Source organism: Brachycentrus maculatus, unplaced genomic scaffold, assembly GCF_059751285.1.
Source record: "Brachycentrus maculatus isolate JH-2025_06_01 unplaced genomic scaffold, ASM5975128v1 h1tg000261l, whole genome shotgun sequence".
NCBI classification, from domain to species: Eukaryota; Metazoa; Arthropoda; class Insecta; order Trichoptera; family Brachycentridae; genus Brachycentrus; species Brachycentrus maculatus.
Window position 1 is genome coordinate 2,703,197 of NW_028281012.1, and position 27,820 is coordinate 2,731,016.

The 27,820-nt window shown below is 30.0% G+C and overlaps 1 protein-coding gene across 2 annotated transcripts in view; it reads right to left on the reverse strand.

Annotated features, from left to right (window-relative positions):
• Positions 1-27,584, reverse strand: part of LOC148305840 (Krueppel-like factor 5) — a 157,201-nt gene extending 129,617 nt beyond the window's left edge. For both annotated transcript variants that reach the window (XM_088266025.1, XM_088266024.1), the window contains exons 1-2: positions 27,099-27,584; positions 20,242-20,337 (exon numbers count right to left, since the gene is read on the reverse strand). In XM_088266025.1, the coding sequence (XP_088122151.1) occupies positions 20,242-20,337; positions 27,099-27,152 (150 nt within the window). In that variant the 5' untranslated portion in view covers positions 27,153-27,584. The remainder of the gene's footprint in view (positions 1-20,241; positions 20,338-27,098) is intronic.
• Between the last annotated feature and the right edge of the window lie 236 nt (positions 27,585-27,820).

Consider the following 27,820-nt stretch of genomic DNA (forward strand, 5'->3'; position numbering starts at 1 on the left):
ATTTTGAGATGTCAAATAATAATGATGATTAAATAATAACAATTTAGTATAATTTACATTGCGCCCTTTTTGTTTATAATTCTTTGATAGCAATTTCATGGTCTGCATTTAGTTGGATATTTTTTAATTTAAAATATTATAATGTAAGGGAAATTGTTTTCTCGCAAATTATTCGTTGTTTTGCTTTTGGGAAAATTTAATAGTAATATTTACGTATTACGGGTGAGTTGGATTTAAAAAAGAACAATAAACTTTTGTTTTTTTTTTCTTAATGTTTATTATGCTTTTTTAACACCTTTATCGTCTTTTTATCTACGTAACAGCCTATGGTGTATAAAACACAACATCAATACGATGTCGTGTTAACGTAATCGTTAATATCACGAAGGCAAACCGATTAGTTTTGGCTACAGATACCAATCCAGGATAAAGTAAATTGTATTAAATTGATAATAGTATTTTTTTACCCCCCAGATGTCGAACCCGGTACTGCCATCTAAGCAGCACAGAACTGCACAATAGAAGCGGTCTACTTATAATTAATAAGCCTTTACTATATAACGAATAAGTCACGAGAAAGACAACGAAAAAATGTGCTCCCTCAGACGGATGTGTGGAAAATCATTGTAAGACAGAATTAAAAACGAAAATGTAGCAAAGGAATGTAAGACTGAGCAATGGATAATTGTAAAGATAAAGCATGTTCACAAGGGATGGAAAAGTAGATAAAGAGACAGAAGAGCGAATGCAGGGAATATAATAAATAGTGCTTTGAACATATATTGAGTGATTGCAAATAAAAATATGTCCATGGAAACCAAACTGGCGGCTCACAACGGAGTGTTGATACCGACAACACTAAGCGAAACATGGAACTGGCAAAAGAAGGATGAAAGCAGATTGAATGCTGTTTAAATCCGCTTCCTCAGACAAATGTGTGGAAAATCATTGTATGACAGTATTTAAAACGAAGATATAAGAAAGGAATGTAAAACTGACCAACAAATAATAATAATAAAAATATTAAGAAGACTTCATTAAGGTCGTATGGACATCTGGAGCAAATGGATAAAGAGAGAATGACTAAAAAAATATATATGGCGAATGTGAGCGGGAGAACAGAACGAGGACGACCGAAAAAGACTCGGCACGATCAGATCAATCAGAACCTAAAGTAGTGTTAAAAGTTTGCGTAATCGGAGGGCATGTATATCTAGATGCATGCATGTGAAGGAAGCGAGGAGTGTGAGGACAGAAGAGTGTGGCTTTCCATCCTCTCTGCCTACCCCTAAGGGTGAAACAGCGTGATGGTAGTAGTAGTAGCAGTAATAGTAGTAGTAAGGCAACGTTTCAAAACAGAAAAAAACTTGTATATTCATTAATTAAAATTAATCGATGTTCTGAATTCTGATCCCTCTGTTTGTATTTTAACGCAGCGAGTCGCGGAGTAATTACGTTATTATATTGACACGTGCCCCATATGACACGTGTGTTTATTTTTGTTTGTCAATGCAGAGAAATTAATGCGTTACCCCGCCCATCCGAGGCACTTTAAGTAACAGCAATTTCAAAAATATCTTCTTCTTCTCCTTCTTCTACTTCTGCTTGGTGTAAACCTTGTAGCCCGTTTTTATGAGGGATTAGCCACCTGCGATGTCGATTCCCAGCCGTCGATCCATCTCTTTGGTGGTCTGGCCTGGAGTCGTGTACTTCTGGGTTAGCCGTGCAGTGCAGTTGGGGAGTCTGTATGGTTCCGTTCCCCTAACAAGCGCATACTATTGTCTCCTTCGTTGCCTTCCCCACCTAACGACATATTTCCCTTATTGGAGTGTTTCTAATTCTACTCGTAGACTCTCGCCAATATGCTACTTCGAGTCTTCATTTCTGACACTATTAGCGCATTTTTTTGTTGTTTTATATTTTCCATAGATTTTAAAATGACTAATCTTTAAACGTTGACAAATCTTGACGCAAATCATAATAATTAAGGGATGAATTGTGTTTATTCAATCGTCATTCAGTTTAATATTGCAAACATTTCAATAATCTAAATAGCATGCCTGTTCACGGCCAATTTTTTTTAAAGAGAGAAATTTTGTGCATTTTGGATTTTATACAGAAAAAATAGTTTTTAACTCTTTTCCATTTCAATAACTCTTTTTTATCAAAAACAAACAATCATTTCGAAAAAAACTTTGAACTTAAACATTGTTTTAAGAAAAAAATTAATTACGTAAAATGTTACCTGGATTTACAGAAAATTAAGTTGCGACTTAACGAATACTGGGCCTTAAATACTAGTAAGACTTAAATTTAACTTAACTTAACTTACTTAAATTAACTTACTTTAAATTAACTTAACTTACTTAAATTTACCCACAACGTTGGTTTGATAGTCCCAAGAATTAACAATAAATATGGGAGTCGAACGCTGCAATGTATCGTTCCAAACATTTTAAATTTGTTGCAGACGGAGGTTAGAGGTCAAAATAAAATACGGAACAAAGGCAAAATAAAGAAATGGGTAAATGATCAAGAGTTAATTCTACGAAAATTGTAAAATAGTTTTATTTTAAATTGTTTTTCTCTTATTTGTGTGTATATTAGGTTAAAATGGATAAAAACAGTAAAAATGTATGTAAAAAGAACTCCACCGATAAGACACACAACGTGGCTTGATGGGTCTCTACAAAAAAATATGTATAAATTTATTCTTTTTAGTAAATGTTTACAATTTATGTTAATAGTAAAAAAGGTCCCCATTAGATACCTAGGACCCAGTTCCGTTAGTACAAACATAGTTAAGGAAATGTAACCACACAGCTGATGACACTAGAATTCAAAGAGGAAAATCAAAACATGTAGACGACAAACAAAAGGCAATTTGAAAGTATTTAAATAAAACTGACATTATTATCATGACTTTTTTTAGTTATTTTATGTAATTATTCATAATATGTTTATAATTGTTATTTACATAAATGTATACAATTTATGTTAATAAATATAAAATAAAAAATATATAAAGCGAAGTGTCGATCCAACGATGTATGTACATTACATTAGAACATAATACTGTACTAGCTTAACTAACTGCGTTGTATATTTATCAGTCAGTCAACTTTTACAGAACATCACACCAGCAGTATATTTATATTTTTTTTAAGATCTGCTCGATAAATAAGTAAGTATCAATAATCTAAGAAAAAAATTCTTGTTGACTTAATTATACGTACTCAGTGGTGAAGTGGTAAGTAAGTTGACCATCACGCATGAAGTGCAGGGCCTTGCTATAAATGAAAATATGTAACATATCGCTCACTCCTTTCAATAACGTCACATATCAAAAATCGTAAATTTTCAGATGTGTATGTTTTCGGAATGCATAGAAAATGCACTATATCCCAGTAAAAGCGGCATATTTTTAACATAATATTTACCCGCTACAGGACAGAAAGTGTTGTTTTTGCATTTTGAAGAAAAGGTACTGTTTAATTATTTTTTTAAATATACAAATTATTTTTCAAATGGAGAAAAAACATTCAGGTTTTACTTAAAAATATATGTTGCACAGTAATAAGTCCAATAAGTGGCTTGATATTTATTTTATTACATTTTTAAACTTTAAAAACGATGTCCTGAAAAATCATGTTTTTTGATATATGACGTTGTTGAAAGGAGTGAGCGATATATGTACAAATGTATAAGCCGATTTAATCGGCACATCTTCATAAATAAAAACGTAATTTTTGTTTTGTTCAAAATCTCTAATCTCCTCAAGCCATTTACCGATTGCTTTAAAATGTTGATTCAATCGAATCAGTGAAGAAAGGAAAAGATAGTAAAACAAATATATGTGTCGAATATGGTTGGTAATAGAAACAATGGAAGACCAAGGAATACTAGGCGTGATCAAGTATTTTAAATACTTGAAAGTGGTCTGGTCAGGAATCAGCGGGCATGTATGTAGATGCATGAATGTGGATGAGGCGAAGATTATTTGCAAAGACAGATTCATGTAGTTCTATTCTCTCTGCTTGCCCCTGCGGGTAAGCAGCTTGATGGTTAGTTTATTTATTTTTATTTTTATAAGTGATAATTCAGGGTGCAATCTATCCTATCGGAAGATGATGCAAAAATTATTAGGGTGATTAATTTTGCGCCAACAAGTATAAGACAATCCTTAAAAAAGCTTCCTAAGTATATAAATTATGAAACAATTTACGGTTCTTGGGTAAATCGGGTCAAAAGTGGATCGATACGACATGACCTCTTTTAAACATCATTTGCTTTGTAACCTAGATACCATTCATTTTATTAATTAATTGCCTCAGCTAACGATTATCTTTTAGAGAAAAATTAAATTAAATGGGGTACCTACGATTATAATAACCTATTTAATTTTTAATTATTTTTTATTTTAAAAACTCAGGTATGTCAAATACTTGAAAGCGGCCGGGTCAGGAGTCATAATAATCGTCGGGTATGTATGAGGAGATGCATGAATGTACAATAGAAGAGGCAAAGAATGTTTGCAAAGACAGAGTGGTGTGGCGTTCGATTCTCTCTGCCTACCCCTGCGGGGAAACGGCGTGATGGTTAGTTAGTTTTTAGTTAGTGTAATTTTAAAAAGATATTTCCAGTTTCTTTAATGTTTTACGCAGATACTTTGTGGCACATTTTATAAACTTTATAAAATTAATTAACTTTGTTTTCACCACTTTTTTTTATTAAAACAATTTAACTTACCGGTTTCGACAAGAACCTTGTCATCATCAGGGTTTATTTTAATTTAAAAACATTAAAATAGTTTCACCAAAAACCTCCACATTTAGGATTTTTACGGAGTGTGTGGAAGTTTTTGGTGAGAGCATTTTAATGTTTTTAATGTTATATATATATATATATATATATATATATATATATATATATATATATATATATATATATATATATATATATATATATATATATAAATATATATATTTATTTATATATATATATATATATATTATATATATATATATATATATATATATATATATATATATATATATATATATATATATATATATATATATATATATATATATATATATATATATATATATATATATATATATATATATATATATATATATATATTTATGCATATAAATATATACTCCCATTTTACTTGGTTCGTGAAGGTTGATACTTAAAGGATGTAAGTTCACATATAATAAATAGTCCATAACGGAAATGACGTTACCAAACCAATTTAAAATGTTATCTTTTTATCGCTGTTTGTATGACAATTCACCTCACATATTTGAAGACCTGTTTCAACTGTAATATGACACGTTCAGAACAATTAACAGTCTCAAACGTTGAACTTTCTAGAACAACACCGCAAGTCCATAAATAATTATTACCTTTTTTACATTATATGTACTCTTCAAAAAATAACCAAAAAATACTAGACTAAGCCGATTTATACATTTTTATTAACATTTATTTATGAAAATGTACTTTAATTTGTACAAGTACTTTTCTATCTACTAATATAATAATTCATACTAGCAGATGTATTGTATATGTAACAGTCGTTATTTACCGGTTGTAAATTAATCTCTTACATGTTATATTCCGAAAACCCCTTCGTAATAATAAAGGACTGATATTTAAATCTCATTTATAAATACAGTTTTAAAATATTTTAAAATATTTTACTTACATCATTTTAATTTACACAAATCGATTTCATCTTCTTTCGTATAAAAATAAACGATGGGTGCTTTGTCCAAGTTGCGACCTCTAATATAATTTGTAATCTCCATAATAAATAATCTTGTGTCTGATTAAATAATAAATAATATAGTAACATTCATCTTTTTAAGGGCATACTAAACTAAATGATTTTTGCACATCCTTATAATATAACTTTCTTCTTCTTACACATACTTAATGAAATAATATGGCTTTACAGACATGGTTCTCAGTTTAGTTGAGGATGAATGCACCCCTTATCATCATTCTTTAATGGTGGGTTTTTTTACCTATGAATATGGGTTTTGTAGATGTATATTTTTGCTACGTTAATGTGTCATTGTTAGATTAAATACTAGCACTAAAACGAAGTTTTTTTGAAGACATTCATTTTCCGGTATTGGCTAACGTATCAATATTTACTAGAACATTTGAGTTAAGGCTTAAAGATACGTGTCATTTAAATAAACATTACGTTATATGAGATAAGGTTTACCTATACGCTAACTAGGTATTGAAAGAAATATGTACCCAACAGGAATGTGAGGTAAACGCGAGCAGGGCCGGTGCAGTATCTTGGGCTCCAATCTCATTACTATGCCTGATAAATGATGTGAAACAACTCAATATGGTGGCAAGAAAGACACTCGGCAAACGCAATAAGGGTTGGACCTATTCTGCGAATGTGTTTAAAGTTATATCGGTCAAATGAAGTCTGTACAAAAAATATACTTACTCCTTGTATCTTATTTTCTATAGGAAAGATTTGTTTTTTCTTAATCTTACTATTCCTTAAGTTTATCACCGATCGCTCTGAACAATGATGCGTTCGAATATGCGTATGTTTTTATATTCCTTTTCTTAATTAAAAAAAATGTTTCCTGACCATAACAAACATAACAAACAACGTTCTTCGTCGTTCAATGGATACTTTTGGTGAATAAACAGTTTTTCGTCAAGTTAAAAGTTAAACATATTTTAAGACACATACGATTACATGTCCCTCTTTTGACAGAAAGCCTTTAAATAATTCAAATAAAAAACAGAAAACTATCAACAAAAAATATATTAGAATTCTTAAATCAATGGGGAATATCGATGTTTCTAAAGCCTCAGATTAATTTTTGAAATTCTCTAACATGCAACGTGAGAGGAAGAAGATGAAAAAATACGATCACGTTTGAAATATAAATTACTTTTTATCTTATTATTATTAATATTTTTTTCTCTTACGGTGTCTTGTATTTAGAATTCCTTGGTTTCCGTGGCATTTAATTTTTTTTAAAATAGGTTTTATCCAGTGGTACTTATTTTATTTTATTACATATAATAAGACAATCATACTAATAATATACTAAGTGGTTGAGTGATAACCAGCCATGACAAGTTGTTACCCCTGTAAATGATCAAACTTCCATATTATTATCCATCTGTGTTGTGATTTTACTGAATTAAATATGTTTTAAACACAAGTGTCATCACTATAGTGGACTTTATCGGTAAAAAATAATAATATCCTATTCCAATGAAATTAGCGGTCGATCTCATACCGCCATATGCATGGTTTATCATTACTACCAATTTAAACAGGTTTGAAAATATTGGCTTTATGCAACACAAATAAAATAATTCTTGTTGACATTCCAACGGGTAAGGTGCTAAACGCGTCTTATTAAATGATAGGAGAGCGATTTTTAGTATTTATTCAAATACGTTTTCAAGTATTTGGCAAATAATATCTGTGGCATAAAATTGTTTACTTTTCAACACTTCGTAGATTAGTTCGTATCGGCATAATTTCTCAAACTACTTACTCTCACCTATTCGCCTAATCGATTACTTATCGTGCCTGATTTGGTCATGCGACAGTTTGTGTAAAAATACTTGTAGGTCAATTTAAATAAATATCACATTCCAAAACAGTTACACGATCAAAGATCTTCATCAAAAGTCGATTTTTCTCTCACTCTCTCTGTCTTTATGTACATGTATATATATATATATATATATATATATATATATATATATATATATATATATATATATATATATATATATATATATATATATATATATATATATATATATATATATATATATATATATATATATATATATATATATATATATATATATATATATATATATATATATATATATATATATATATATATATATATATATATATATATATATATATATATATATATATATATATATATATATATATATATATATAAATATGTATATGTGTGTGTGTGTGTGTGTGTGTGTATTTATATAAATATTGTTAACAAAAATTCATGGATGCTACAGAAAGATAACATGATTCGAAGGCATGGCGTGCATATGATAGAAGGACCTACTACCTGTGGACGAGGAGAGTGTCTAATCGGTGTCTTAACAGAGACAAAGTCTGGGTATTCCAGGGCCTACGAGCTGGCATTTGGCTTAAGTGATCACTTTATAATCGCTTAAACGATATAAACATTAAAAAGTTTTCTTTGTTGGTTTTTTGAACTCAAAAAGCATAACATGCCAAATATGCTCATTTGTTTCTTCCATAAAATAAAAAAAAATAAAAAATAAACTAAAATAACTACACACGAACTACACTCTAAAACATTTCCATGCTTGCACGAAGGACGAGAACAAAGCTAAATAACTATGTGCTTTTATAAAAAGTTAAAATCACTTGGGAATCGAATCCGTGACCTCCAGCACGGTAGGCAAACGCATCAACCTCTACACAACGGGGGTGGGAAAAATATAATATCTAAGATATAATTCATCAAAAATCTTATGTAATGAAATACAGATGTACAAAACTATCAAATGGCACCCATTTTTTTACAATGTTTATCAAAATATTGTGACACGTGTAATACTAAATATTTAACATCATTATCAACACCTTATATGTGTATGTTGGATCAAGCTTCAATTTTTTTAGTATTAGCGACTTGTAGTTTACCAGCAATACCTAATGCACTCTAGGTTACCCGCACTTTTACAAACTACAGAGAAAGTGTATGATTCCTTTGAGTATGAATACTTAACATTTACGATTTTATTTCTAAAATATCTTTTTACAAAACTGTGGAACTTCTATATTAGGAAGCAATTAAATAAGGGTTTTTTTCTATTAATGAGTCTTAATTATAGCTTTTTTTGGCTAAGCTTAATTTTTATTAAATCATTAAAACAATTTTTATCATTTTGTAAAAATTATTTGAGCTATTGATTAAATACTGCATATTATATATAACACCTGTTTGTAAAAAAATATAATACATTTCAACAAATAACATCCTTCAGATTTTATAGAATTTTATAGATATTATATTGAGTCTTTTTTTAAACATCGGAGGATAAAATCAGTCGAATAAAATAGACAACTATTACTAACCACCAATTTAAGACAAATATACATGAGTAGGTACCGTACTTTGCAACTCTTATTTCGTGTATTAATTAAATCATTAAAATACGTAAACGTCATATTTATTAATCACGTTTTTCCATAAATCTAAGGGTGTGATATTTAAGGTATATAAGTAAATATCTTCAATTCTAAATTACACGTAAACACGGGCAAAACATCAATCAGGATCGCTTTATTTATAACGTATAGACACGCACTATATGTATCTACATGTGTTGTTACTATAAAGTACGTGACAAGACGTTAACGGATTATTTAAAACTCAATTCTATACGCAAGATATCAAAGTAAACAAAGACACGATAGATAACATGTGATAAGGTTTGTGTATACTTTACGATACAAATTGGAGATTAGTCGTCGATATAATGGAAATAACATTTTCGGAGAAACAGACATTTAAATATGAGATTTTCGAAACTCGCAGATATCATGTTAATCAAATTATACTTTTTATTGAAAAAATCGAATTGATAATATTAATTATACAAATTTAGACATACCTGACTAAGGACCCCGGAGTTTATTTATATTTACGTAAAAAAACTAACTGAATAACCATCACGCCGCTTCCCCGAATGGGTAGGCAGAGAGGATAGAATGCCACACCACTGTCTTTGCAAACATTCTTCGCTTCTTCCACGTTCATGCATCTTCTTGTACATACCAGCCGATTATTACTACTATACTATAATATATTACTATATTACTACTTTACTCCTAACCTGACCACTTTCAAGTATTTGGCATACCTGATCTACTATGTTTTTCTCGGTCTTCCTCTGCTCCTTTTCCCAATTACATTCGCCTCATAAATTTGTTTTACCGTTCTTTCCTCACTCATTCGTTCTACATGTTCAAACCATCTCAACACACCTTTCTTATTTTTATCAATAATGCTTATCTCAGCTCTTATATATATATATAATATTTATATATACATAAATAGTTTTTGATTCCAAAAGAAAACCTACACTAAAGGACCATATACCTACGCCTTTACGTATTAATTAATTCAATATTACAATATGAGATTCAACTAGTTAATTTTGAATTGGAATGCAACTAAATATTCATCACGCTACTTCTCCATACGGTAGACGACATAGAGGATAAATCGCCTAACTGTACTGCCTTGGTAGACTTACTTCACTCTTCTACAATATATTCCTACATCTCATTTAAACACGCCGATTTTTCCTGCCCATTTTAAAGAATTTAGAGTACCTACTAGCTTGTTCCTTGTCTTATTCTTCTAGGCATATTTAGATCGTAAATCTGTTAAAACGTTATTTTACTGTCCATTCACTCCACACATTCAAACTGTTTTTATATGGAATTTCGCATCATTGTCAGTGCTGAGATCGTTTATTTTTTTTAGTGTCAGGGCATGTCATTTGTTGCATTGTCACAATATTAAAAAAAAATATGTTTTTCTTTCCTTATCTCTTCATGGTATCCCGCTACCAATTTTTTTTTGAAAATGTGGAAAAGTCAAACGAGTACGTTAATGTAACTGACCAAAATTTTCTTATTTGAATTTCCCATTGAAATACAATATTATTTCTTTATCTTATCGACAATTCTAATTTTAAGGTTTTGTTCTTATCGTATTTTTCCGTCCATATACCGAACATCACGCTGCACTAATGCATTAGGGATTTCAATTAATTCAATATATTTTTTGACATCTCATCAAAGATAAAGAAGAATATGAAAGTCTGGGCATTTGCGGGGCTGAAGACCATCATAGGCTGGTTTGAGTGATTACTTTAAATACGTGTAACATTCACCAATTCTACCCATTATTGACAACCACACTACTCAAATTCTTGGAATTATTTGGACACACTCAAAATGTTGTCAATTTATTCCATTCAGTCTTCAGTTTTTCCACCAATGGTTGTTCGTTTACTTTCCGTATGTCTATATTTTTCGGATGTTGGAGCCTTAATGTGTTTCGGAAAAAAAAACAGTATATTTTTTCTCAAAACATCATAGTCATTTCCTTGAAATATAAAAATAATAAGAAAATTATGCAATCGGGTTAAAAAAACCAAACCAAATAATTTATTTTCCTGAAATATTTATTATATGTATATCGGCGTATGTGTATGTTACATGGCAGTATTCTTAGTTCAACATATGTGCATATTTGAGAGAAAAGGTCATTTGGTATGCATAGCCAACTCGTGAATTTTATTATTCTGTGTGCCATTCTGAGTTTTACAAGTGACAGGAAGAATACGAATGACCGTGACATTGTGTGCGAACTAACAGGGATTGCAAATCAACGTATTATCAAATCACACTCCTTTATACGGGGAGTATGCTTTTATCGATTCTGCGTCCACTAACTGTAATCAATCTTAATCAAAAGTTTAATCACAATGAATACTTTATTTGCTCAAAGGACAAAGAAATATAAACAAAGGACATTGAACTTAATCATTACTGTGATATAAAATAAGATTTCAATCAATTTATAAATTAAAACGATCCGTAAAGATTAGCTGCCGTAGGGCGATATATATGTATATATATATATATATATATATATATATATATATATATATATATATATATATATATATATATATGTGTATATATATATATATATATATATATATATATATATATATATATATATATATATATATTTAAATATACATATTCGTATTACTAATAGATATGTCTAGTGAAATTCTAGTACCTAATTCAACAGCTATATTTCTAAATTGAACCACATATATATTAATAGAATTTCCAAGAATTTGAGTAGTGTGGTTGTCAATCATGGGTAGAATTGGTGGATGTTACATGTGTGTAAAGTGGTCAATTAAACCAGCCTATGACGGTCGTAAGCCGCGTAAATGCCCATACTTCATATTCTTCTTCATCAATGTTGAGATATAAAAAAATAATATATATTTCAGATTGCATCGGTAACAATAAAACCAGTTTTAATGTTATCAAAGCGAATGTGGGCACAGTTTCATATAATTATTTAGTATGAAATAATATTGGTATGTTGATTAGTAGCCCCTGGTTCATGTACGGGAACATTGGAATGTGTTATTATAATATAAAAATGCGTTTGCGATTGCTTGATCGTGTCATTGTTGTACCAACCAACACGATGTGAGTAGGTACTAACTTATACTTACTTATTAAAGTAATAAAGTTGTAATAAGTGCAAATGCTGCCTTATTCTTGATTTTTGTACGACGATAAGGTAGAAGCATTATGTACTGCGAACAAAATTGCACTATCCATAAAATTACCAAGTAATGTAGACCGACCTAGCATACTCGTATAACAACAGTTGTGACAAACGCGTAACAATAATGTAGACGTTCGACTGCGTAACCGGCGTCACGGGTTCAATTCCTGCTAATCGCAACATTAATTCAATAAAAACTACTTTTTGATTGGTCTGGTTGTTTAATGCAAAAATAATATGAATAAGTGTAAAAAATCATATTTCGACATCTCAACATAGATGAAGAAGAATAAGGAAGTCTAAGTATTAACAGAGCTTATGACCTGCCATAGGGTGGTTAAGTGATCATTTACAGGTGTGACATTCAATTTTCCACCCATGATTGACAACTACACTACTCGAGTTTTGGAACTTCAACATATATAATAAATCTCACGACGCTGTATGTGTGAGTTTACTGGAGCCATCCATGGCTGGTTTGAGAAAACTTTTTATTCAGATATATGCAAGCTCCTAACCGCATTGGGCATACATACTACATTTTCAATTTTTGGGCAGCATAATTTGACCAGTTATTTTCTTCGCATTTCAAGATAACCCCAGATTTATGAAAAAGTATTTGGACACACTCCAATATTGCAAAAAAAAAAAATATATTTATATATAAATATATATATATATATATATATATATATATATATATATTTATATATATATATATATATATATATATATATATATATATATATATATATATATATATATATATATATATATATATATATATATATATATATATATGTATATATATATATATATATATATATATATATATATATATATATATATATATATATATATATATATATATATGTATATATATATATATAATATATATATATATATATATATATATATATATATATATATATATATATATATATATATATATATATATATATATACATATATATTCAAAAAAACAAAAATTCCCAAACATTCCTTAAAAAAATCGGGAGTGAAGAGACGTGTGACCTCTCCGGTGGTCGGCCAGTGATTGAAATCTGTGTTTACGAATACCCTCTTCACAATTACTGAATTTAAAATATGGCGACATCACGCGATATGCATTTATTTCCCATTTTGACTTGCAGTAGTCTAAAACCAGATCTCACATTACCAAAACACCGGGCGATAATAACTTAATCATGAGACAATGAATATCGACAAAACTTGAAGGATATGTGACGCCTCAGAACCCAGATCGTGATGTTTAAATTATACTCCTTTCCTAGAGAATGTACTTGGTACCTACCGACGTAATTCATAGCTCCGAAATCTAGAACCATTTATTATTAAACATTAAATAGGTACAAAATAGTCGTGAATGTATTCCGCTATAGGTATGATGCACAGAGTTGTACTGAATAAAATAATGTTAATTCTGCAGAGAACTTTATAAATATATTAATTTTTATAATATATTAATTTATTTTATATTAACACTAAAATTCTAGTTCTACTTATAATACCTATACCCTTATCCCTTTTACTATGACCTTAATTTTATTGTATACCCACACACGGGCCATGCCTTTGTGGGATATTTTTTTGTATTTATTTTTATTCATATTTTTTTGTATTCGAATTTATGTCATGTAATGCAAAAGAATTTAAAATAAAGAAGAAAAAAATGTATCTTCTTCTATGTACAACATTTTGAATCGAAATACTTGTTCACAAATCAGATTTTTCTCTAATTACGAGTTATTTTTTTCATTATTTTATTGACATTTCAACATTGATGAAGAAGAATATATCAGTCTGGGAATTTACAGACCTTACGGGGGTCGTAAACTATGTAAATTCCCACACTGCCATATCCTTCTTCGTCTATGTTGAGATGACAAAAAAGAATGTTCTTCTATCTTAATAAAATAAATGTTTTCATTAATTGATTCGGCCGTTACTTTGTGGTAAAATCTATCCATTGTTAATCTAACTTTTACTTCGTAAATACCACTATTTCTAAAAATCTTTTTAGAAGTGATACGTGTTTTCATGCATTCCGCATCATTTTCATACAGTGTGTTCGTTTATTGAAAAAAAATTAAATCTCCTTAAATAATTCACTGATAGCTTTTGAAATTTCAACACATCATTGCATTTGAATACATGTTTGTTTTAATTTTTTTAATCAGCAACATTTATTATATTTTTACCTGTGACAGGTTACATATTTTTTTCAACAGACTTTTTGAACGCAAACTGTTGAACGCATCAACACATGCAATACTAATTTATTGTTTCGCCTTGTTATGGCATTTTCAAACTACTGTGAGGATAAAATGGACTGAGGGTCTTTATATAGCTATACAATTCTTGGTACATAAGTAATACATAGTTAGTCTTATCTGGTATAACATGTCACAAATTACGAAACAATTGTCACAGATTTTATTTTTATGGGGTTTTAATAATAAAATACAATTTAGTATATTCTAAAATTAGTGTTTGATTTCGATTTTCAATACATAAATTAAAATAGAATTATTCAAAATAAATTCCAAATCAATATATAAATATTTTGCAAACATTACTTTCAAAGGATGTCACATTTTTCGGTACTGATTTTCTATAACAGGGACATATTTCGATTTTGGCGGTAAGCATAGTCTGTTTTAGTAAAATAACATTTATTATTTACTAGTTTTATGCGACCGGCTCTGGCAAGCAGAGCAGGGATAATAATGAATGGAATTTTGGCAAAAGATGGCGGCACGTAGGTACCTCACCAAGGCACAGGTGCGCACGGGAGAAAGTTATTTTCCTCTCAACTGATACAACATAAACAGATAGGAAATTGTAATGAATGCTGCAACTGTAATCTTTTTTCAACATGTACTGACTTAGCTAATGGACACCGCATAGTTTAAATTTTTAATCATCTACGTGAGTATCTATTTCATTTAAATTAATGGCAGCTTCAATTTTGAGATATTCTTTATGTATTTGAAAAAATTAAAAGACATCGATTTGTTATGCATTTTCATCTCAGTGAACCTTTTTAGAGAATGCAGAGAAGCTCAAATGCACTCAGATCTATGGAAAGATCCATGCTTTGTTTAAGCCTGATGGATAAAGTATGAAATGAAGATATCAGGAACAAAACTAAAATAGGGGATATCATGGATCGCATGGCGAGACTCAAATAGGAATGGGCAATGGACCCCAAAATGGAGATGGAGACCTTGGGAGAACAAAAGAGGCTTCAGAAGACCCCAAAAGTGATGGTCTGACGACATAGCCGCTGTGGGGGGTAAAAACTGACGGCAAACAGCCAGTTTCTACCCCCAAACAAAGAAGGATACGGAAGAGGCCTATATCCAGCAGCGGAAAACAGAGAGCTCATAAAGAAAATGAAGAAAAAGAAAAAAATTACGTCGTGGATTACTTAAATAATAATTCAATAAAAATTTACAACACCAAAATATAAATTTAGTCCAAGTTGGGATTTCGTAAGTACCTACGGTTTAGTTTTATAATGTAGATAACTTTAACTTTGCTTCCATTCAGTAATAAACAAAGTTTCGTCGGCCATTCAGATTGGTGACCGCACACCAAATTAAGTAGGTATATTTGTACTAATCAAAGAAAAAAAATCATGCCTGACTGTGTTATTGTTAATAATAATTTTAAATATTGGATTAATCTGTGAAAACGTTATTAAGTGTAATTCATAAGATATTAAGTGCGATAGCGTAACAGCAGTTGTTCTTTCGAGGGAATAAATGGGTTCACTTTGTGGGTCCTCCACACGTCACTGCTTCCTATGAATTGACATCCGGACGATTTTTCATTATGTTCTCCGCTTAGTACCTTTTAACCCATTTCGATCGGCTATAATTCACGGGTCAAATTGCTGGCAATAAAGCTCCCATTCTTTTCCAAATCAACGTTTAATACATGCATAATGTCCCCAGAATGGCTAATTTTCAACAGGGCGTTCACAAAGCTATGCACGACACTAACTTATGTAGTAAATACATAACATCATTTAATCATACTCATGATAAATTTAAACAGAAAATTTCAGTATATTTCCATACCAAATGTCTACTTTGATTAATTTTACTTACTATCACTGCGTATGTTAAAATATCAAAGATATTGTGGTCATCAAGTAATAATTATATTGTAAAGGTGATGCATTGTTCACCTCCGTAGTGTAATGATTAGGGCATTTAAGAATAATTCAAAAGGTACAGGGTTTGATTCACAGAGGAATAAAAAAAGAATATTCATTTTATATAACTTAAAGCGCGGGAGTGATCATCTTGCCCTTACATATTGATATCATGGTAATAACATCTAACATATGCACTATTGGGTAAAGATAAGCCCAGAGAAGAAAGCTCGATACAAAACCATCTAAAATAGGTTTCCCAAAAAAGTTAAAGGCACGGGTGGTAGTAGGGGAGTGAGGATGTACAAATACCGTTTTGATCAATTATGTTGTCTGTGTTAAACACAGTCAGATAGTACAGTTGGAGACCATGAGCTCAAAAAGTATAGGTATTGGATAGTGCTCGGTGTAAATATTAGCAAATTCACATCTAATTTTAATTATCCTCTTAAAAAGACGAAAACAGAATGAAATTTAAGCTCTGAAAATCTGTTAGAGTTTAGAAGTCAATAGGTTATTTTATTTTCAATAAATTACTATGTCAAACTCATTCAACATTTCATTTATTTTCTGTGTTTCTTGGCATCAAACAGCATTGAACGCGTCAAATAATGAACATATTTTTTGTCATGATTTTTTTCACAAGTTGAGTTAAGAATAGTAAATTTGCTAACACTAGTTTCGCTGCAAAACTTGGCCTTTGCTGAACTTTTTTACTGAAAAAAGCAATCTTATATGAAAGTTTAATATTTTAATGAAATACATACTTGTTATGGTTGCAGAATATGGGTTCCCTGTATCTGCCAAAGGTAATATTGTAACCGGAATCACGGTTCATCCGAGAATAACAATGAGCCATCATCGTTACACGGTAGGTATCCTATCATATGCACTAGATTATAACCAATTACATATAAGAGCAACTTCTAATAAAACCTAGAGACCCTTATATACACAAAGTAATCATTTCTAGCTTTAATTAACCGTTGTTATCTTCGTAATATTATATTTTGGAGTACGAAATATTTGAATATGTCTGCATTTAAAATATGTTCCAATTTGTATGTTCTCTGATACGTTTTCTGGGTCGTTATAAATATAATATATTGATGATTTTATGCGCTTCTGCAGTGTAATGGTCAGCATGCTCGGCTACCGTCCCGGGTTCTAGATGTCCCGCGTTCGATTCCTAGGGTGGGGGAGGGGATCGAATAAATATAAGTGATTTTTTCACTTTAATGATTTTTCAATATTATCCTTATTATTATCTTTTATATTATGAAAAAAAACTCATATTTATTTGACCCCCTTCCCCCTGGGAAACAAACCCGGAACCTCCAGAACGATAGCCCAGTGTGCTGACCATCACACTACGGAGGCGGACAAAAGGTAATGTTTAATATCTAATATATTTGTAAAATAATAAAAAAATTCTAAGAAAGATTTTTTTGTAATATTACGAAGATAACTTGTAATGTTTCCGATTCTAATTGTTTTAGGTATGGACGGTATTTTAAAAAATCCATAAAATTTTATTGCGTTATGATATGGTATTAGTAATTTACTACTATTTATTTTAATAATTAAAAAGTATTAAATACAGTACATCCGTTTCCCACGGTATGGAATTAATAACAAACTATCGGTGCGTACAATGAAACAGTAAGTAGGTACCTACATACGAATGTAAATAATTTAAATCGATTGAACACTTTATCGCTTCAGCGACTCCCCTAATAATATCTACTAACTTAACGTTCTGACCTTATTGACCAACTGTAATAATGTAATATATATTTCAAGAATTATTATAAGAATATATATTTTTTTAAATTGTAAATAAGACGAAGATAATAAGAGTTTGTACGAAAAATAAAAAAAATTAATCCTCTTGAATGAAAATACCGATATTAAGGGGATACAACGCGAACAAAAAATTCACTCACGTCTCTTCACTTCCGATTTTTTATATAGAAAAATAAATTATGTAATTTTTAAACTCCTTTCCTTTCAGTAACTCTTTCCCTTTCAAAAACTTATTTCTTCAATGGAAAAACCGTTGTTTTAAGAACAAAATCAATTACGTAAAATGTTAGATGGATTTGGAGAAAATTAAGTTGCCACTTAACGAATACTGGTCCTTAAAACAGCCCATTATCCTATTAGATCACACAAAAAAATCTATAGCTAGGTAAGACGGAGATTACTCATACTCATATTATTGTACCATGGTTAGTTACGGTTTTATCCATATAATAAAAAAATGTAAATGTTGTTACTGAAAAATTTTATATCCCTAATTGCAAAATTATCCACCGATTGATTTGAAATTTAGACACAACGTTGGAATACGCGTGTATTGGGTGTAGGTTAAACCTGTGACTGGCCTGTGACAAATAAAAGAAATATTAATTAAATAGAGATTTTTATCCTTCAATTCAATTAGATTCCACAAAACCATTTTCTTATCCTGAAATAATAAAATCTTTAACAATTGCAAAGAGAGCAATGCATAAAATTAACTGTTTCTAGGACTTAAAACGTTTCATTTCTGATGCACGGGCATCCAAAGCATTTAATTGGGTACTATAGGTCGTAAATATATCGCTCACTCCTTTCGAGAACGTCATAAAAAAAATCGTTAATTTTCAGTTGTACAATGCCCTGAAAATGTACTATATCCCAGCAAAAGCGGCACATTTTTAACTTAATATTTACCCGAAAGTGTTGTTTTTGAATTTTGAAGAGGTGTGTTGTTTAATTATTTTTTTAAACATAATATTTTTCAAATAGAGAAAAAACCTTCAGGTTTTACCTAAAAAGATCTGATGCACAGTAATAATTTCAAAAAGTGGCTTGATATTTATTTTTACTACATTGTATTATATTTTTAAACTTTGAAAACATTCTCCTAAAAAATCAAGTTTTTTTGATTAATGACGATCTTAAAAGGAGTGAGCGATATGTATATTCACATTTTATCTTAAATACATAATATGCTACAATAATTTAAATACAGTAAAAACTCGATATAACGGAACTCTTTTTAACGGACAAAAATCTAATCAAATGTAAAAAAAATATATAAAAACGTCCTGTTAATAGTATCCACGCTTAAATACAAGTGTCGCCACGATAATCAGGTCATACGTATAGAACTAGAATTTGGGACATAATGCAGTCCTGCTCGTTGACTGCACCTAGCCGGAGCAACAACAACAGTGCCAAAAATGAAGTTATCAGTGGTAAGATTACATCTCGACGTTCTAATACCGTTTACTAACTATATTATATATATGTTATATGTAAATAATTTATTTAAACCTGAATACAGTGTATTTATTTTCAACATAAAAAAGTTTTTTGAATTATTTTAAACCAATTTTTATATTACAGACATCCCCTCCCCCAATGAGTCCGTTATATTGAGGTTTAACTGTAATCTCAATCAATAATAAAAACATGAGGGCAAGGTGATGAATCTTGCAATGGTTAGCAATAATAAACGGGAACGAAATGCATTAATCGCATATCACCGACGCTCCTAAAACTCTCTACATCTGAACAAAGAAGTATGCCTTCTTGCGAGAACTCTGTGATACACAGTATGTCTTGATATACTTATTAAAATTATCTTACCTGCATTTGTATCCAGGCGTCTGCAAATGAACTGTTACTCTGATATGGGGGATGTGGGTGGGTACCACCCCAATTTTCAGTAGCTCCCGGTACGATCTACAAAATTAAATAGTATAACTTATTTCATATACATTTAACTACTACATTTTTGATGATATCAAACGAACATGCTATCACGTTATTCTTTAAAGTTAAGATGTATAATAAGTACACCATAAATAAACTGTCATTTTAGAGTTCTTACTCGCTGGCGGAATTAATAATAACGGAGCATTTCTCCATTCATTTTGACAAATACTATACTAAATGTTAACTACTGTCTACTTCAATAATCTATTAAATTTAATATAAAAAATTACGACTTTGCGACAAATGACTTCGCGTCCATCAGACTAATAGTATAATATGATACAAATATGATTAAAAAAAACATTTGTCAGATACGAACGATAGCGGAGTATGATTTTTCAAAAACATTTAAATCAAATTTAATCTAAAATGTATCGTATTAAACATCAATCTTTTTTAATTGCACCACATCTGACGGCAAACTTTGAATTTTGAATACATAAAAATGCAGTACAGAAGGTGGTATAGTTTGACTTTAATATAAAATAAATAAACCCCAAGAGTTTTCTATAGATCTTAAAAGCAGCCTAAAAATAATTAAATATATTTTTACTTAATAAATATATATGTTCTGTTTACTCTATAAATAAATTCATAAATAGTAAGCACCTGATTTTATAAATGGTCAATAACTATACGAGTATATCAAAGTGGTCCGAAAATTATATTTACGGTCGGTTAAAAATATATAAACAGTCGGCAACCAATGGATTTTGCAAGGAGATTAAAAGGCTGGATTTATGTTATTAAAATAGAATTATATTAAATACTCACTGGTCAAATAATTGACCACTAACTACATGCATACTGATCAGTGTATTTAACATAAATTTTAATACTTAAAACTTAACCATTTTAATGTATTATTAATGACATCCTAATTGAATGACTAAAATACTAAATGATTATTGTAACAGTCTCCATGATGGAAACCTGAAGACAATATATATAAATAAAACGCAGATATAGAATTGATCGAAATCATTACTTTTCTTAAATTATTCACCGATTGCTTTAAAAAATTGACAAACCGTTCCATTTAAATAGGTAGGTACGTCTGATGGGTAAAAAATTCAAAAAGCATTTTTGACCGAAATGGTATAGCCATCTGTTGAACGTAAAAAAACACACGCAATACTAAACATTGCTCATGGCGGACGGAGTCTTTCTTGACGGTTGCTAAAATATTGTTTACTATATTGTGAAAATAACATAGAAACGTATGTCTCTTCTTTATTTTATCAAAACAGCGCGTTAGCTGCGGTACATTTAGTAATTAATAAAAATAAACGTATTCTCTAATCGATATAATTTGTTTTTTAAGTCGATAATTTAAATAATTTTTTATTAAAAGACCTTTTATTTATTTATTTATTAATAGACATTTTATTATCTAAGTACAATTAAATGCAGGAAACAATGTATGCATATCTACATGAAAAAATATTAGTGGACACGTTCAGTTGTTATGTTACTTTATCTCTAAGGTTATTCGTTTCAATTTATTTAAATAATAAAATAAGGAAGCAACCATATACCAACAACAATAAAGATTACAATAATTTATTTCAATAATATATCTCCTACTTTTACTCACAGTTCGTGATGCCTTTTCCTAATAAAAATGATAACATTATACATGCAAAATCCTTCATATTGTAGGCTTAATTCACCATATGAGAGAGTTAATAAATTGTATCAAGCAGAATTTACTGATTCAAATGCATTTTATGAAATGGTTCAATACAATAAAGTGCATTTAACGGTTAAATAATAATGCTTTTTCTGTCTTCTGACGACGAAGCCCAGACGAAGTTAGACACTTACAACTTAAGCTGACCATTTATTTTATTAAATATTAAATTATACAACTTTCTTCTATGAAACTATATAATTTGTTTATATAATAATGATACGAAATTTGTTTTTTACATTTTTCTCAGAAACTCTTTACTACAAAACAACTCTAATTTCTTGAATGTTTTCCGCAGATACTTTGTGGCACATTTTATAAACTGTATAAAATTAATTAACTTTGTTTTAACCAATGGTTTATAAATAAAATTTAATCTACCGGTTTTAGGATTTTTTACGGAGTGTGTGGAAGTTTTTGGTGAGAGTATTTTAATATTTTAAATGTTTTAGAATTAAATTTACCCTGATGATGACAAGGTTCTTGTTGAAACCGGTAGGTTAAATTGTATTAATGAATAAGTGGTTAAAACAAGGTTCATTAATTTTGTAAAGTTAAACTCTAATTACATAAATTTTTTCTTAAATATTTATTATGAGAACGAAAAACAAAGAATTTTATATAATATACCGTATCAAAGTAGATAATCAGAGTAATTTAATAATAAAAAATAAAAATAATTAATGAAACATTATTTATACGTAGATTCCATTTTTTTACTAGGTATTAAATAATATATTGTTTGAAAATTTTCACCTTTGCTTTCCATTTTTCCTTTGTTTTCAAACGCCGCCCTTGACTAACCCCCTCTCCCTAACTTACCCCTCTCCTTACTTATAGAACATTTTTTTATTTTATATTTAAGTTTTATTTAGACCTGACGATGGAAGTTTAGCTTCCGAAACTAGTAGTCTTTAATAAAACTCAAGTTGTATAAAAACAACGGTTTCCTTAATCATTGTAACAAATCTTACCACAAAGTTAATGCCGAAACAATAAATAAAATATTGGTATTAATTACTAGGTATCTGTTTCAGCTTTAAGAATAGATGTAGCCCATTCCTTTCAAGAACGTCATAAATTAAAAATCGATAATTTTCAGTTGTGCGTGTTTTCGGAATGCCCAGAAAATGTACTTTATTCCAGCAAAAGCGGCATATTTTTAATTTAATATTTACCCGCCACAGAAAGTGTTGTTTTTGGATTTTGATGAAAAGGTATTGTTTTTTTTTTAAACTAAGTATTTTTCAAATGGAGAAAAAAACCTTCAGGTTTTACCTAAAAAGATCTGTTGCACAGGAAAAAATTCAGACAGTGGCTTGATATTTATTTTTAAAACATTGTATTATATTTTTAAACTGTAAAAACGTTCTCCTGAAAAATCAAGTTTTTTTATTTATGACGTTCTTGAAAGGAGTGAGCGATGTGTATAAATTTTTTTATGCGTGCAGAGGTTTGACTTTTTGAGAATTGATGAAATACGGCGTAAGACGAAGCAAGTCATGATCACAACTGTCGTCAAAAAGCTATTTCGTTGGCTGACCCTTTACTTTGCTTACTACCAGCCTCATGACGATTGAATCAAGTTTGCTTCTTTAACAAGGCATCAGTTTCCCGTCACCCAGAACGTCCTCTACTAACAATCCGTCGGCAAGTCTCATCTGAACTTCGAGGCCTGGACCAGACTTGGGAGAATGCAAGGGAGCTGGCAGCCGACAGGAGAGCCTGGAGTTTGTGGACTCCATATGCTTCATATACAGAGTGGATATGGATAAGTAGTTGAATATATTTTTTTCGAGAAATTATCAACCAAAATATATTTTTAAATAGAAGCATACATCTGTAGGACGAAGATTAATCAATTTAAACTATGGTCGTACCAATAGATAAAGCTTATGCTTCTTCATCATCTCACCCGATCCATACCGTTGTTCTCTTGGTCGTCAATTACGCGAAGGGCAAGTGATTCGTCCTGCGTTTGCGATACCAATCAAGGATCATATTAAATAAATGTCTTTCTGAAAAAAAAATATTTAGAGTCCCCTGGGAATCGAATCCGAGACCCCTAGTTCAGTATTACCACTTTATCTGGGAAACAAATACTAAGATTTTTTACGATGTTTAAAAAAAATATTATAATTATACTTCATTTAAGTAACCTGGATATCATACTGATATTTCATTAAAATACAACAATTTTCTTTTTTATTTTCTTAGGTTTAGGTGTCTCGATAGAGACGAAGTGTCTTTTATACTAGTCAATGCCCTGTTAATGTACAGACTAGAGTGAAACAATTTTACATGATTTAGTCTAAAAATAGGAAATAATATATTAATTTTACCTTTCTACATCATTTTTTAAATAATTTTATTAAACATGAAAAATAAAATTCATACTTTATTATTTTTCATTTATTAAGTGTTTTATGATTTCTTTTAACCATTATACGTTTCTTAGTATGTTATAATATGGTAAATAATTTATAACATACTATATGAACCATAGAAATCAGCTCACTTCATTATAAAATTTTAATATAAAAGTAAATACCGATTAATCTTAGAATATTTTATTTATATTTTTAAAGAGAATTGTTTTTATAATTTATTAAAAACCCAAATTTAACAATATATTTAATAATAATCATAATTATTTTAATAATAAACGACACAAAACTTATGAAAGTATAATGCAATAAAATAAAAACAAAATTTGAAAAGTTTTTAAAAAAAAAAGAAAAAATCTGAAAAAAACATTTTCCCATGAAAAAATACTAAAGCCGTTTTATTTATTTTTAATTTTCTCTGTATTTCCTTCATTTAAAGTGATTTTATAACGTTTATATTAAAAATATTGGATTTTCTAAATCAGATTTATTTTGGTATTTACATTTATTATAATGGTTTTTCAAGATTGTATTGATAACGTTTGAAAAAAAAAGTGGTGTGCTTTTTATACAACGAACGTTACGCTTGTATATATTTAAATAACTAAATCAGATTTATTGCAGCATTTAAATTTATTATAATCAATTTTCAATAAGGTATTCATAAAGTCTGAAAACAAAGCGATGTGATTTTTATAAAACACTAGTGGTGGACGTTATGCAAGTGTATAAAGTGATCACTTAATATACAGTCGATGATAGATGGAATTCTCTGTAAATTCAAAGACTTCTAAATTCCGTTGTCATAATATTGCTTAATTTATGTGATATTATAGATAACAATCGTTTGTAAGTTAAATCCAGTATTTGTGTTCTTACAAAAAAATGCTTATAATAAAAATAAAGTTGCTTAAATAAACGTGCTATGGTTTTCAATATTCATGGTCCCCAAAAGTAAAAACTATTTTAAAAAAAACGGGTATCTTCCAACTATTTAAGGGTTGAAATTTACTAGGGTGAAAATTACTTATATCTAAATAGAAGTTCATCTTTGAGATATAAACGTGACTTTACAGTACCAACATGCAATGCCAAACAATTGATACAGAACTTGGAATATTTGGGAACTCAATATAATACTTCAACAACCTTCCTACAGACATAAAAAATGAAGACTTTAAAATGCTAACAAATTAAATTAAATGAATTTTATAAATACAAATCTAAGAAAGAAAAAAACAATTTCAATAAAAATAAATTGTAAACAAGTGTAAGTTCCTCTCGGAGCACAACAGCTCAATCTCTTTTTTGGAGAGAACTGCGTTTTTCATTTTTAATTTGTTAAAAATGTTTAGAAAATGTATTAAAATTGTAAAAAAAATATCGGATCTAAATTAAATAAATAAAAACATGTTTTTATTTATTTTTCTTCCTTATTTTTCCTATTTCTTCTTGCTTTTAACAGTTTATTGTTGTAAAAACAGCAATGAACTGTTAAAAGCCAATTAAAAGGTAAGGTACGTAAGGTGAGACATGATAAAAAGAGTGATAATTTAGAAGTTTACCTATTAAAATATACGGTGTTTGAAAATGATGTGGAATGCATCGAAACACGTGTCATAGTAGGAATTTTAAGAAATAGTGGTATTGACTAAGTAAAACTTAAATTAAAAATGGATAGATTTTACCACAAACTGACTGCCGAATCAATTAATGAAATGAAAATATATATATTTATGTACTGCAAGCTGAAATGACTAACTTATTTATTTAAACGGACTCGTCGACTATTTTTTGTTCTTCTTCTTCTAACTCTTATCCGTTCACAATGGTGAACAGGGTACTGCATCGCAACAACGCAATGTTATCTAAATATTTTTTGCATGAAGGCAAGGTGATCCGTCTTGCGCTTAAGGTAGCCCGGTAATATTTGATAAATATTGGAAAGAAAAAAACTTTTATCTTTATTTTGACTCCCTTTGGAATTGAACCCTGGATATACAGCGCAGTATTCAAATTTTCTTACCAATACAATATATAGGCGGACAGTATACCATATTTACAATTCTTTGATTTTCTCAAAAACAAAAGTTAAAAACATCAAAAAAATATTAATATTTGAGATCATAGAAAATGATCAGACGATAAAATCAAGATGAATCAAAATGAATTTTACTTAGCGTGTGCAATTTTGTTCAATAATTAGTAAAATTTAGAGTTAAAGAAACAAATTTAATTATTGATAAATTAATAGGAGAAACTACTTATCAGTAATCAAATCGAAACAGTAAAAACAAAGATCTTCATTGGCTGGGCAGCGCTTGTTTACCCGGTAAAACTTACCCCGAGTATTTTCACGGTTTTATTCTAACGGCGGTAAGTAAGGGTAGTGACAATAACTCTACACTGGCTAGAACACTATTCTTCAAACCCTCAGCCCTCCACTTCAGGCATCAGTCAAAGGTAATATTGAATAAATATTGGAGTGAAAAAATCACTTTTATTTATTTGACCCCTCTTGGGAATCGAGCCGGGACCTCTAGTATGGTAGCCGAGCGTGCTGACCATTACACTACGGAGGCGGACAAGCCTTTTTTCAGAACACTATAGAAGGGTGAAAAGCCATAAAATAAGAAGAGGGTAGTTACCTGGTCGCCCAACGGGTCTCCGGAGGGTCTGAGCACGCAGCAGGCAACCTCCATCCCCCCGCGGTAGGCCTGCGCCCCCGAGCCCTGGGGCTCGGCTGGAGGGGGTCTGTCGGACCTCTTCAGCGTTCCGGACCCTACCTGGCTACCCCCTCAATACCGGACTCGACCGCACATGAGAAAAACTCAATTTCAACACTTTTTTCAGGATCGACTTTCAGGATTTCCACTCATAGAATTTTCACACATTTCCGACAACAAAAGTTTTAGTGTATTCTGTCATACAACGCGTATTTATTTGTCTTTTGAGTAATCTTATTTTAAAACATATGTTTTTAAAACACGGGGATATGATTTGGAGTCATTTCATTTTATTTTTTTAAATTATTTTCTTCAGTACATGGGTTGTTGTATTTATTAGAGGTGTTGTTCGTATCGGATGCCAGCGATGATGCGGGCGACGAGACGGCGTATGTACGTACACGTCGCGCGGCGGTCAGCACCGTACTAAGTTAGCGATAAGTGAACAAACCAGTTAACGCGATGTCCTCAGTCAGAAGGAAATATTGGTGAGGCTTAATGCGCGCCGCGGCGGGGAAAACGCCTTTCTGTCTAGTTCTAATCACAAATACCAAATACAAAACTGGGGGTTTTTGCGATTAAACGATGAAATTTCACGAGTGAAAATGAATTACTATGCGTGTATTAAGTAATGTGTATAAATA